This window comes from Mus caroli, chromosome 4, assembly GCF_900094665.2.
Source record: "Mus caroli chromosome 4, CAROLI_EIJ_v1.1, whole genome shotgun sequence".
Taxonomy (NCBI): Eukaryota; Metazoa; Chordata; class Mammalia; order Rodentia; family Muridae; genus Mus; species Mus caroli.
In genome coordinates, this window is record NC_034573.1 from 121,619,891 (window position 1) to 121,635,002 (window position 15,112).

Genomic DNA, 15,112 nt, shown 5'->3' on the forward strand with positions numbered 1-15,112 from the left:
TGGTGGCTCACAACCATCTGTAATGGGATCTGATGCCCTCTTCTGGTGAGTCTGAAGACAGCTATAGTATACTTACATAAAATAAATGAATAAGTCATATATATATATATATATATATATATAAACCAAAAGAAAAATAATAAAGATTTATGTTTAAAAAAACAAAACAATAACTTTAAAAAAATAACTTCTATTTAAACAATTTTCTATTGTACAATGATAGCTTCTTTATATAAAAGCTAAAATTATATGGGTATATCCTGAAATGTGCCCACCAATTTGGGAGGTTGGTTTGTTTACTTCTGTTTTGTAGGTGGCCCGACTTGGAAGTTCTGCCCCCTTCTCCATCTCACAAGTGCTAGGATTAGCTGCATCCTCAGATGACAGGTTTTCCTACGTATCTCAGGCTCACCCTGAACTTGCAATTCTCCTCCTGCTTCAGCCCCCACGACTACAAGTCCAGAGATTACAAGCATTTGCTACCGTGTCCCGCTACAAGGGATGTTTCAGTCCATGTTTGGTTTGAGTGAAAAGAAATTTAAGTTATGTACCTCTCCAGGCCGGATCTTGATGAAGAAGCTGCTGCGTTTGTAAGAAATCTTTAGCACTTTGGGCCAAGGAAAGCGGTTAATTCTCAACTTGTCTTTGTAAACCAGAAGGCCGCTGGAGCAGACGCCGAGGATGATGTCCACTCCCTCCAAGTCCTGAAAGAGAAGCAACGTCATCCTCAGCACGTTATTGGCTATTATTAAATAACCCAACAAGATCAGCAACCAGAACCTGTCACAAAGCAATTGGTAAAAACAAAAAACAGCATCTACTGGCGTGCTGTCTAAGTCGGAGACAGCCTCAGTAACCCAGCTAGGTGTTGAGGCATGAGTTACTGCTATTAGGCCAATGAGATGCCCAGCAGATAAAGGCGTTTGCTACCAAGCCTACAACCTGAGTTACATCCCCAGAATCTACAAGGCTGGCATGAAAAACTCCCACGCTGTCCTTGGATCTCCACACCCACTGTGACGTGTACATGTTCATTATTGCATGAAGTTAGCATAACAGATCTGACAGTAAAAATTTGATGTTAAGTATATTAAATTTTAAGTACTATTCCTAAGCCTAGAAAGAACACTATAGAAAATGGCATTATGTTAATGTACCTAATTATTAAGAAAAAATTAAAATATTAATCACCACATAATTTAAGAAAAACAAACTGCACCTGAATTAATCATATGACTATCTAGTTATCAAACCCAAATGCTTCCAAAATTAAATGCTTCTTGACTTCTTTTTCCTAAAAATGACTTTAGAGAAAATTATTAGCACCTAAATGTATTATATATAAGAATTACAGAGATAAATCACACACAGCTTCAATTCAATGACTGAGATCTTACCAGAAGATGCCCTTTTATGTTCTTAAAGTCCACAGTTTACAACCATCTTTCTCTTTTTTAAAAATTTAAGAAACTTAGTTAATTATGTGTGGGCACATACCTGCCACAATGTAAGTTAATTATGTGTGGGCTCATACCTGCCACAAGTACTTATGGAGGTCGGAGGACAACCTGCAGCAGCTTCTCTCCTACCACATGGGTCTTGGAGATCAAACAGCTCACCAGGCTTGGTACCAGTGCACTAAACCAGGCTGTCAGCTTCCTTTCTCTTTTGCTGACGTTATTTGGAGGAACACTTTGTTTTGCAGCATTTAGAAAAGGCACACGCTATCTGACTCCATCCACTTCAGACACCAGCCTCCACCAGGAGACAAGACATAAACAGAACAGACTTGTCATGGAAGAGCTCCTGAGCTGAGGTTCTGATGTCCTAACAGCACTTTACAGGGTCATGGAAACCGCTGTCCAGTGCAGAACGATCCAGAGCACAGGGACGGCTCCAGAAAGCCAAGTGTGCAATGAAATTTTACCAAATGAACAGAACCTAAACATGAACTCATAAGACATTCAGGCAAGGAGAGTCCTGAAAATGATCCACGGGTCCAAGAGAGACCAGATGCTTGAACGTCTGTTTCTAAGTTTCTACCAAGTGAGTTTTCTGAGTATTCGAGAATAAATAGGAGCGAAAGAGCTTTAGTCCATCATCCTCTGAGATCAGCCTATCACATCTTTGAAGAACTTTACTAAACAACTTGTCATATTGAGCTAAAAAGTAGATTTCCCTGTGGTTTCCATAGATATAGTTTCTATTTTTCTAGCTCTGGGTTTATGCCTGGACTCCATGATAAAATCTCTTCAGTTTTAAATTTTTATTTATTTGAAGCAGGGTCTTATGTAACCCAGGCTATCCTGAAATTCCCCATTTAGCTAGAAATGATACTGATCTTTTGATCCTCCTGCCTCTACTTCCTGGGCTGGGATTATAGGTATGCACCAACACATGTCGTTTATGTGCTGCGACTGAACCTAGGACTTCATGCATGCTAGGCAAGCGCTCCACCCTCTGAGCTCCATCTCTAGTCCTATTTCCCTTTTGTGGCTAAGTATCTCTACTCTTTTATTTCTTACTGGATGTGGCTCTGTCTATATCACAAACACTAGTTAAGTACCTTTAAATGAGCCTGGGACTATCCCTTGAATCCTTTCCCTGCAATCTTTCCAACACTCCTAGCCATTTTAGTGGCCATTTAGTAGCCAAGCAACTTGCATTAAGTAGGCAGGTCTGTGATTAAAGCTCAGGCTTCTGACTTCCTAGCCCAGTAAGTAATTCTCAAAAGAGCTATGGTTTATCCAGTGCACATGAGTCACTCGAAGAGCTTGTCAGGCAGACTTCTCAGTTCCCACCCACTTGATTATTAGCTCTGGGAGAAACCTGAAATATTTATTTCTAACAAGTTTCTAGGTGGTGCCAAATGCCACTGACTGAGAGACCACACTTAGAATCCCTGGCCTTGGGGAATGGCTCTGATTCAGGCATCATTAGCCTCATTTGGAATGGTCATTATAGCTGAAGCTAGAGCCTCTTCAGGGCCAGCCTATAAATCTGGGCAGAGCTCTGCAGTCTGCATATTTAATAAACACCTAGGCAATTCTTAGGTGATGCTCCCTGTGAAACGGAAACGCACCTTTCTGCCTCTCTGTATTTTCAAATATAACTTTATTTTAGAAAATACAATCTATTTTTCTTTAGGTGTTCACATTTTTATCTTTACAATGTTTTGGTTGAAAAATTTTGATCGTGAAAGTGGTAAGGGATATCTGGACTGATACCTAGAATTCTTTTTTTTTTTTTTTTTTAAAGATTTATTTATTGATTATATGTAAGTACACTGTAGCTGTCTTCAGACACACCAGAAGAGGGAGTCAGATCTCGTTACGGATGGTTGTGAGCCACCATGTGGTTGCTGGGATTTGATCTCTGGACCTTTGGAAGAGCAGTCGGGTGCTCTTACCCACTGAGCCATCTCACCAGCCCTAGAATTCTTAAAAACAACAACAACAAAAAAAAAACATATCAATTCAAGCTGGGCATGATGGCACAGGCCTGTAAACCTAGCACCTGGGAGGCAGATGATAGCAAGTTATAGGCAGGGCAGGGCTACATAGTAAGGTTCTGTCTGAAAACATAAACAAACAAACAAACAAACAAACAAACAAATTCAACTCTCTTTTTTCTCTCTTTGTAGCCTAGGCTTGTCTTAAACAATCCACTCACATCCAGAGAACTGGTATTACAGGTGTAATCTGCCACACCCAGCTCCCTCCCTGTTCTTCTCCCATAGTCCTTTGCTCCTTTCTCCTCTCTTCTTTTCCTTTTGCCCCCATGGAGGGAGTCTTGCTATGTAGCCCAGGCTAGCTTTAGGTTTTTAGATTTATGTCTATGGGTGTTTGGGCTGATGTATGTCTGTGTACCACATGCTTGCAGTACCCAGGAAAGCCAGAAGAAGGCACCTGATCTCCTGGAACTAGAGCTACTGGTGGTGTGAAAATCAAGCCCAAGGCGTCCTCTAGAAGAGCAGCTGATGCAGTTAACCACTGAGCATCTCTATAAACCCCAGACTACCTTTGAGCCCAAGACCTGCCTCCCTTTTGTCATCTAGTGCTGAGATTCTAGGCATGTTATGCCAGGCCAAAACTTGTTTCTCAGGAAAGTTTTAAAATACCATAAATAGCCAGGCGGTGGGGTGGTGGCGCATGCCTTTGATTTAGCACTCGGGAGGCAGAGGCAGGTGGATCTCTGAGTTAGAGGCCAGCATGGTCTACAGAGTGAGTTTCAGGATGGCGAAGAGCTACACAGAGAAACCCTGTCTCAAAAAAAACCTAAATGAATAAATAAAATACCATAAATGGTGCTGTAAAGAGGTATAAAACAAGTGTGCCATATACACTTTAACAGGTCTGTGTCATGTACACATACACACAGGTTAATAAAGGTCAAAGTTATCACTACCTTTGCTTTGTGAAGATCAACTCCATACATGGACAACTTTTTGGCATTCTCAAGAAATTCCAAGTCTGCCTGAGCTGGAGTCATGGACCTTTGACAGAATAAAAACAGAAAATTCAGTGCCTCAGCAAAAGAATTTATGGTAATAACAACAGAATATTCATTATCCTTTATATAAAAACACACATATGCACATTTTTGAGTCCTCAACATAATTACAGGATGAGAATCTTCCTACTATCTGAGCCTAAATAACTGAAATATGACTTAGAAAACAGTTTAAAAAAAAAAAAAGCAAGAAGACATCAAAAAGCTCTCAGAAAAGCAAACTCTTAATTCGACCGTTTCCTTCAAGCTCCCACACCCAGCAAGAGTTCTGCACGCCTCTTTAGCCTTTTTCTATGTCACACATGAGCCCCTCCTACTAATTTTCCTGCCAAAGTAATGACCAAATTAAATCCTCAGTACAATTTACAAGATCCTCTTAGCTGCCTTTTCTTCTCTATACCGTGAATTGAGTTATTATGGAAATTAAGCTGGAGGGCAGCTGATGGTACTTAGCTGGGACTCTTACTGGGGGCAGATTTGATGAAAAGCAACTTTCTGGTAACAGATGGGGTCTTGCCCACTGATCTCAACAGATAAACTGGCTAATAGAAGCACACTGATAACAGGACTGTTTTGTTATTAAGATGTCTTCACTGCCAGGCAGATAATGGGGTAGACTTGTTTGAAAACAGCCAGTCTCACTGTCTAAACATCCACTGTGCCAGTCTCTCTAAGTTTCTTCTCTTTTGAAGTATGTTCTCGAGCTGTTCTGTTAGCTATCAAGACAAAGACATCACTCATAATGCTGCACAGTTTGGACCAATTACGACAGTTCACAGTAACAAGGCAGCAGGCCCCCAAGGAAAAACACAGGGACAAGGAACTTTCCCCTAAGACTGCCTGGAGTCATAGGAGCAGCAGGGGTCTCTTCTATTAACAAGGACAAGTCTCTGCCAAACCCATCTGTCTTTATCCTCATTAAAAAGAACAAAGGATTTCTTGCAACAATAACCACCAAAAGGAGAAAAACAATCCTATCAGCTTTCCTGAATAAATGTTTCACCAGCTCTAAAGCATCTCAATTTATTAATTGAAATGAAAACAAAGAGGGCTGGGGAGACTGAGAAGCAAGCTATCCAAAGCAATCTCTGGCAATTTTCACAATTATGTGTATCTCTCTACATAAGTGATATGCTCTTCTACTTGAGGTTATTTTCAGTTATGTTATGTTTTTGTTGTTTCTACTCTTAGGTGTTGATAAACAGGTCCAGGTCACCAGCAGGATAGAAATCAGTTAAGAGGCAGCAGGTTCAAGTCACGGTCTGTGGGCCGGAACCCTGATTCCTGCCTCTAGAGACACGTCTATGTCTCCTTTAGTCTCTCCCCTATAAGGTAAGAATCATAATAATATCTATTTGTACATCATATGGATAACAGTGAGGGCTTTGTTTTTGTTTTTGTTTGGTGAATGCATAACACGTGACTATCAAGATCAAATTAGATTAAGGTTTTAAAACTGCTTTGTAAACTATATATGTTTACTAGTATTAGAGTTTCAGTTTTCTAATAGTTCAGCGGTCCATCTACATACAGATCATAAAATAAAATTACACACACACAAAAAAAAAATACAGAGCTAGGCATAGTGGCATATACCTGTGATTCCAGCTTGTGGGAGATGGGAGTGGGAGGATCAGGTGTTTGGGTTAGCCTTAGGTTTCACGAGAAGCTATCTCAACCCCTGCCCTCATCCCCAAACTTTTTTTAAAGAGAGAAACAATTACCATTTTTCCCCTATACTCATTTTTCAACTTTAAGGGAGGTCAATTTGAATATACATGTTCATACTGCATATCTAGGTAAGTGTATTACCTTCAACACTGTGGTATGAGGAGAATGTCAAGGGAGGGGTTTAAAACTTCATTCTTGAAACTATTGATTCTTGAAGTCTGGCTGATGCTTTTTTTATGTTACTTTTAGATTTTTGAAACAATTATGGTTTGTTTGGGGGGGGGGTGTTTTATTTTGTTTGTTTTGAGACAGGGCTTCTCTATGTAGCCATGACTGCCCTGGAACTCTATAGACCAAGCTGCCTCAAACTCAGAGATTTGCCTGTCTCTGCCTCCTGAGTGCTGAGATTAAAGGAGTGTCACTGTGCCCAGAAACAGTTATGATTCTTAAGTCATATATAATGTAAATTATTTTCCTCCAAGCCATGGCAAATTTCGAATCTAATGACACCAAGATTCCTGAAGACTTTTGTATGTAATTCCTGCAAATAAGGTCATCTTTCTACATAGTGTCAGAACCAGGAAATTAATGCTGCCACACACTGCCACATAATTCTCACACCCCATTCACCAAGGTTGGGCCTGTTGTTACAGAACTGTCCAGCTGTAGATTATGCGTCTTTAGTCTAATCTGGAACAGTCCTGCCTCGTGAGCTCCAGGCAAGTACTTTACGGTGAGCCATATCCCCAGCCCCGGGTCATGTGTCTTTACCAGGAGTATCATGGGAGTAAGAGCTGTGCCTGCACTGTATCCTATCAGTGTTCATAACTTCAGTTTGTTCCTTCACAGATGATATCTGCCAGGGTTCTCTCAAATTCTTTATCTCTTTCTTTTCTTTTCTTTTCTTTTTTTTTTAAAGATTTATTTATTTATTATATGTAAGTACACTGTAGCTGTCTTCAGACACTCCAGAAGAGGGAGTCATATCTTGTTATGAGATGGTTGTGAGCCACCATGTGGTTGCTGAGATTTGAACTCTGGACCTTTGGAAGAGCAGTCGGGTGCTCTTACCCACTGAGCCATCTCTCCAGCCCCCTTTATCTCTTTCTATTTGAATTCTTTTCAGAAATTTTGAGTATCCGTCCATCAAACAATTCATTTATGTATGTCCTTACGGACTTGTAGACTCCTGGTTGGATTTATTTGTTTTGGTGCTCCTCATACTAGGCAAGTGCTGAGCCACTGAGCTACATCCCCAACCCAGACTCCCATTTTTCTCCATGCAACTTATCAGTTATTCTGCATACCTATTTTCTTGCTTAAATCGCCTGAGATTTGGTCAGTGGGAGCTTTTACAAGGACGATTTGTGTCCTCTGAAACATTTCTCATCCGTTTTTTGAGCATCTCTTTATAGCACAGTATAAATTAAAGTATGCCAGTATTTATGATGCACCTGTTTATGTCTGTGTCTGTCACCACCTATCTATATACTGGGAACCATGAGTGTGCACTGAAACCTCCAGCTTTAATGTAATACCATCAGGTTCTTCCCCACTCCTTTTCCATACATGTATAACCTTTCCTTACAAACTACCCTAAGTATTTTGATCAACTTGATCAATCTTTCCTTTCTTTCACCCAATATATAAGCAAGCTCTCCTTGCAGCCTCTGAACTCTGCCCCTCTTGACACACTTCCTGTCCTCTTAACCTACCTGGACTCTGAATGCACCACCCTGGGCTGCTATCTACATATAGATGCCCTCCTTACCTTACAAGGGTTTTGACTCCCCATGTCAGACCACCAGGGAGGGGATCCTTCCCTCTCATCGTTGATTTAGCTGTTCCCAGTATTCTTCCCAGACATTACCACACATGGATATCTGCCTGTTCTGCCTAGACTCTGACTCCCACTCCCCAGTGCCTATGCCCCATGTGGTGGTTGGAATGACAATGGCCCCATAGGTTCATGCATTTGAATGTTTAGTCACTGGTTAGTAGAACTGTTTGGGAAGGAATCGTTGGTGCGGCGAGAATTGTGTCACTGGGAGTGGGCTTTGCGGTTGCAAAAGGCCGTGCCAGACCCAGTCTCACTCTCTCTGCCTATTGCCTGTAGACCAAGATGTAAAGTTCCCAGCTACTTCTCCAGCACCATGTGTGCCTGCTTCCGCTCTGAAACTGTAAGCCGGCCCCCAATTAAATACTTTCTTTTGTAAGAGTTAATTACAGTTTCAAAAGGGCCACTACACCAGTTTCCTCACGTGAAGGCCGACTTGTGCTTGCCTGAGGAGTAGAATGGTATTGGCTTGTACCTTTCAACACATTTAAAGCTTCCGCCTCAGCAGGAGTTTCTTTAACTGGTTAAAGCCCCATATTATTGGGTATATTAACACTTCCTTTGGGTTTTTGTCACTAAGATTACCAATTTGTCCAGAATGGAACAAGTAAATCCCATGAGGGCCGACATCTATGTTCTCTAGTGAAGATCTGATTGCTCAGTTTCTATTCTTCATTTAACAGAGCATCAACTATCATTCTTTTAAGATTGTTCTATTTAAGTTCTGGTAAGTACTAAAAGTGGCCTCTAGACTCACATAGTTTATAAAATAGTGATTAAAAGTTATATTGTTGTTGATGATGATTTTGATTTTTTGGAGGGACAGAGTCTCCTGTAGTCCCAGTTGGCCTTGAACTCACTACTGTAGCCGAGGTTAGCCTTGACTACTGAGCCTTCTGCCTTCAATTCCCAAGAGCTTAGATAATGGATGTGTGCAACTACAGATGTCTAAAAGTTATTACCCTACAAGTGCAATCATTTGCTAAGTGCTTTAGATGCATTTTCTGACTTAACTATAAAATTTACCTGAAAAGCCTCATTTTTCAGATAAGAAAATGAACCTCAGGGGACTTAGGTAACTCACCAAGAGGACAGAGCTAGAAAGGAAATGGGATCTGGATTCACAGTGAGATGGACAACCTCACCTATGTGCCCGGCGCATAACCAGTGGGTTCCAAACTCTTCCAGCCGTAGGCATGCTCTATCACCTCAATTAGCACTTTTCTTTTCTTTTTTATTTATTTATTATGTGTAAGTTCACAGTAGCTGTTTTCAGACAGAGGAAGAGGGCATCCGATCTCATTACAGATGGTTGTGAGCCACCGAGGATGAGCAGTCAGTGCTCTTAACTGCTGAGCCATCTCTCCAGCCCCAAAGCACTTTTCTTTATGTGTTATACTGTTCTATACATTTTAAAACTAAGCAAAGATTAAGTGTTTATTTACTAAATCTTAAAGAATAACAATAAATCCACTGGATTTTTAAAAATAATAACACTTATGAAAAATAATAGCAAGGGATACAAATTTAAGTCTTTTTTGATACTATATTGAAACAAGAACAGTTTTTTTTTGTGTGTGTGTGTGTGTGTGTGTTCATGATGTATGGGGTAGGGGGTCCATGCATATATGAGAGTGATATGTGTATGTGTTTAAAGACCAGAGGCCAGCCTTGGGTGTCCTTCCTCAGGCAGCTCTCCCCTTATCTCTTCATTGACCTCAGCGATTTTGCTGGGCTGGCTGGCCAGTGAGCCCCCAAATCCACCTTTCTCTGCCCCTCGGTGAGCATCCACCTTTTTCTGTCCTTCTGATGGTGGGATTACTAGCACATGCCACCATGCAAGGCTTTTTGCAAGAGTTCTATGTGGGCTCTAGGAGCTTGAACTTGGGTCCTCATGCTTTCATGGCAAGCACTCTACTGGCTGAGCTCTCTGAGAGCAGTTCCTTAAAGAGCTATGAAATGCGAAATATGATAACAAATCAATGAAATGCTTGTGCTGTTAACTTACGTGCTTGAGAATTCACTGGTCTGCCTAGTATTTTTTAATGAATCCTTTTACTTGTGTATTATTTTACTTATTTTTATCAAGACACGGTTTCTCAGTGTAGCCCCGGCTATCCTGGAACTAGCAGACCAGGGTGGCCTAAGATTCAGAGATTTGCCTGTCTCTGCCTCCCAAGTGCTAGGACTAAAGTTGTGTACCACCATACCTGGCCTGCATTATTTTAAAAGACTATGTATTTCATATATTATTGACTGAGTTAGTCTATCCAAATGTTGACACATTTCAGCATACAATATTTATTTTTAAAACCACATTGGTTAAAACACTACTAATCTCAGCTGTACAGTCGTGGTGTGCTCATAATGTCTACACTGAGAAGGTGGAGGCAGGAGGATCAAGAGTTGCAGCCATGCATACTAGAATTTAAAAGGAAAGGTGCGGGGGGGTGGGGGAGCGAGGAGGGAGAGAGATTAGTTTCTGTTTTGTTTTAATACACTTATTTACACAAATGCATGCCATCATACATGTATGGGGGGGGGGGTCAGGGAACAACTCGAAGGAATTGGATATCTCCTTCTTCCATGTGGGTTCTGGGGATTGAAGTCAGCTTTATCAAGTTTGGTAGCCAATGTCTTTACTCACTGAACTTTCTCACAGATCCCTGAAAGAAAACTCTTCAGTGAACAGACCTTTTTACAAGTATGTCTGCGTGTTTGCTATGTATATGTGTACACGGGTACTCACGCATGAACATACAAGTAACCTCCTTTATGCTCTCCACACTGATCCCATGAGAACTGAGTAGCTCAGTGTAAACCAATGCCAAGATCAGACTAAAGCAGCGTGTGAAATTTAGCTACAGTAAGTCATTCAAATAAAAAAAAATGAATATATAGAGGAAGAAATTCAATTGGGGGGTCACCTTAGTGACATTGCAAGATTATATATTACACACACATTTTCTTTTCTAAACTTATCCATTACCTCATTTTTTCCAAGGTAATAATCTCAATCAGACACTTAAGGAACGAAATAAGAAAAAAATTCAGCGCATCATCTAAGTTCACAGGGCCAGGACGAGACAGAGGCGACCTGCCTCAAACAAAGGATAAGCCTTGCTCTTGATTGTGGTTGGGTCCCCTCCCAATGTTACTATCCATTTTCATAAAAAGCAGTAAAGTCAGTGAATTTGATACTTTCTAGAGTACCAAGACCTCTGAATCCACTGAGTGCACAGAACCCAAGTTAGAAGCTCCTGTTCTCAAAATCTTAAGGCACCTAACATAGTATACATTTAAAAAAACTGAAAAAAATTAAGGCAATAATAGCAATAGCTATCATTTACTAAGCACCTACTGTGTGCAAGGCCTTGTGCTGAGTAGTTCCCACACACACGTATTATCTCATTTAGTTTTTACCTTACAATGCAATGACCATTACTCTGATGACTAACAAAGCCAAGTTTCAATAAACCTAGAAATAATAAAATTTTTCAATTAAACTGGAAGCAAAAACAAAAACAGAAACAACAACAAAAAAAAAATGTCTATTACCCTGATAAGAAAACTGAGGTTCAGAGGGCTTGAATGACTCTCCCAAAGTTAAACGATAAAGGGAAATGAACTCAGGGTGGCTCTTCCCATAGCAAACAATGAATCAATAACAAGTCAAAACTCATGGCCAAAATAAATACAGAATATCTGGAGACATGTTCACCTGTATGATTTATGCAATTCCATGACCTTCTCTTCAAGTTCCTTGGTCTGATTTGGAGCCAGTTTAAAATCACTAACATAATCCACGCCGTGCAGTTCTGGGTCATAGTCTCCCAGCTCAGACTGGATCGTGTAAGACCCGAGCAGGGCTAAAGTTGCAAAGGAACAGGGCAGACGTCCAGCAACAATGTCCTGCCGAAGCTGAAGACATAAATAGTATCTACACCCAAAAAAGAAAAGATGCAGAGGTCTCAGTAATAACAAGACAACAGAATACAGGTAGACAAAAAGGAAGAAGGCAGGGTGGGCACGAAGGGAGAAGGAAAGGGCTTACTAAGGAAGCATGGCAGGTAATTGGTCAGTGGAGGACAGCAGCACTGACTAGCCATTGTAACACTGTTTCTTCCTTTTGTTTGGAACAGTTCCATAAAATGAAAATACTGTAACTATGTTGAACAGAGTTGGAAAACAGTTTAAAAAAAGGAGAAAGCAGGAAATATCTGAAGGACGTAAAGAAATACCATGCTGAGCACATACTATTAAGTACATACATAAGCACATACATGTATAAAATGAACAAAACAATCTCTCAAGGAGACAATGGGCATCTCAACTGAGAACACCCTTGCAACTAAGTAACCTTAGAAGATGCTACAGGCTTTTCACAGCATTTAATAATCAGATTTTAAGAGTTTACTCCCTCATTTAAATTTTTCCCTATATTTTTATTTTGTATATGGGTGTTCTACCTGCATGTATGCCTCTGTACCATGAGCAAACATTGTCCATGGAGGTCAGAGGAGGGTGTTGGATCCCCTGGTACAGGTGGGTGGTGGGAAATCGAACCTGGATCCTCTGGAAGAGGAGCCTGTGCTCTTAATCACTGAGCCATTGTTAAAATCAAACAAAGATAATTTTCTTTAAAAATTCAATGGGTTCTTTTTTATGTATGATTTGTGCTATAAATTAAATAGGCTCAAAAGACAGGTCAGTTCATGAGGATGGTTTAAAAGGGAGATCATAATTATAATTATTATGAAATTTTGCTTTATTCAACTCTAAGAGGAATGCAGCAGAACAGTTTGAGCTTGCCCTTAGAGACTGGTTTAAGAGAAGCCCTGCTCACCACCAGGTTATGTATGCATGACCACATGGTATAACCACGTGATGTGGCATGACCACGTGGTGTGGTATAAACACATGGTGTGGTATAATCACATAGTATGGCATGACCACATGGTGTGATATGACTGACTACCTGGCTTGTAAGCAGGGCTGGCTCCTGTCAAATTCCAGTCTTTTAGGCTCACTTAGCATTTGCAAGCCTGCTTTGAAGGGATCAGAAACTTTGTATTTTAGACTAACCATTTAACATTTTTCTTCTGTTAAGAGAAGGCAAATTCCCAGAGCTTATAACAAAGAGTTATAGTTATTTATACAGCTACTGATCAAGTACTTACCTTGTTATGTCTTCTGTTAATTGTGCTGGGTCGGGTGGATAAAACTTCACATTAAATGTGAAATTCCAAGGAACACCTATAAAAATAAAGACAAGAATTTTGTTTTTATGTTTAAAATTTTGATTGAAAATACTCAGTTTTCTTTTTTTGTTTCTTAAATCTTTTAACATTTTCATGTTTTATACTTAGAAACCACCCAGGAAAGCTAAAAGACTTCTTTTTTAACCTTAACACACAGTCTTGACTATTGTGGATTACAGTGGATTAGAACCATAAAGGCAAAGGCAGATGAAGGAACAATCCTGCAGGTCGACATGTTCACAGAACTTGGTTTGGAAATGTGGTTTGGAAGTGTGAGCCGTGAGCCGTCAGAGGCCAGTGGGTGCTCTTTTACAATTTTGACAATATTTATATGTGATGTCAACATTGTCTAAAATAAACAAAAGCTCATGGGCACATATGCACACACAATTAAATGGTTGCAAAAGAAACAAAAAAATTAAGATAAAAGTTCAGCAAAATAATATTATTTGAGGAATCTGGGTAAAGGCTACCTATAAATTTTTATACTAATCTCTTTTAAATTCTCATAAGTTTGAAATTATGTTAAAATTTTTATTAATAACTTATCTCTCTCATTTCTCCATTTTTCTCCTCCCCCACTTCTCTCTCTCTCTGTGTGTGTGTGTGTGTGTGTGTGTGTGTGTGTGTGTGTGTGTGTGTATGTGCGGCAAGTATATACAGCTGCTCATGTGGGCCAAAATAGGTTATTGGATCTCCTGAAGCTGAAATTACAGGTGTTTGTACGCTGTGAGATATGAAAGCTGGGAATCAAACTTAGAAAGAGCAGCAAGTGTCCTCAACTGCTGAGCTATCTCTCTAGCCCCCTTAATGATTTTTTTAATTAACTTTTTTATTTTTATGTATATTGATGTTTTGCCTGCATGTGTGTATGAGAGAGTCAGATCTACTGGAACCTGAGTTATAGACAGCTGTGAGCTGCATGTGGGTGCAGGGAATTGAACTCAGGCCCTCCTTAACAGTCTTAACTGCTGAGCCATCTCTCCAGCCCCCAATTAATGATTCTTTAACAGGACCTTGTGGGGCTCACGAGATGGCTTGGCAAGTATGAAAACCTGAATTCAAATCTCCAGAACCTATGCCAAAAAGCTGGTGGTAAAGTAATGATCGCATGTGCCGTAACCCCAGCACTGTGGGAGGGGTGAGGTAGAGAAATCAGTGGAGCTTGCTGGCCACTAGCCTCATTACAACTTCAGTGATAAGGAAGGCCTTGACTCGATGGAACAAGATGGAAAGTGACAGAGCAAGGCCAGACATTTTCCTCTGTCCTCTGCTGGCAAGCACCACCCCCAACACACATGCATATGCACACCACACATACAAGAGTAAGTTTTAAAATGGCTTTCTTCTGAGAGCACAGGTGAGAATGTTTTAAGTGCCTGCAACCACTTAAAGGAGACACAGTGCCAATATCTTACAAAGGTGAGAAAAGAAACAACTCATATTCTACATCCAAACGTTCTACTAAACCCTATTTCCAGGCACACATCCTAAATCAGGATTTTTTTTTAAGATGTAGGTTATGATCCACTGCAAACCATTTGATGGAGGAAATATCTGCACTTGATAATACAAAACGGGTATCAAAGAAAACATCAGGATGTCACCCACATAAGAGTTAGTAATTGCTTGGTGAACTTTTCTTTCTGATCATAGGAAGTTTCAAAAATGATGTTGAGTAAGAAAAGTCACATAATTTATATGACATCCAAAGGTCAAAATAAAGCCATTTTTTTTAATAATAAAGATGTGGAAGTAATTAAAAACACTCCCAAAACTTCAAGACATGGTGACCTTTGGAGATGAAACGGAGGGTGCATGAGCTAAAGGT

General features: G+C 40.2%; 1 protein-coding gene across 14 annotated transcripts in view; it reads right to left on the minus strand.

Moving 5' to 3' along the window:
• Positions 1-15,112, minus strand: part of Epb41 (erythrocyte membrane protein band 4.1) — a 149,300-nt gene that overhangs the window by 54,578 nt on the left and 79,610 nt on the right. For all 14 annotated transcript variants that reach the window (XM_021159827.2, XM_029476056.1, XM_029476060.1 and 11 more), the window contains 4 exons: positions 13,201-13,276; positions 11,742-11,960; positions 4,408-4,495; positions 552-704 (listed from right to left, as the gene is read on the minus strand). In XM_021159827.2, the coding sequence (XP_021015486.1) occupies positions 552-704; positions 4,408-4,495; positions 11,742-11,960; positions 13,201-13,276 (536 nt within the window). The remainder of the gene's footprint in view (positions 1-551; positions 705-4,407; positions 4,496-11,741; positions 11,961-13,200; positions 13,277-15,112) is intronic.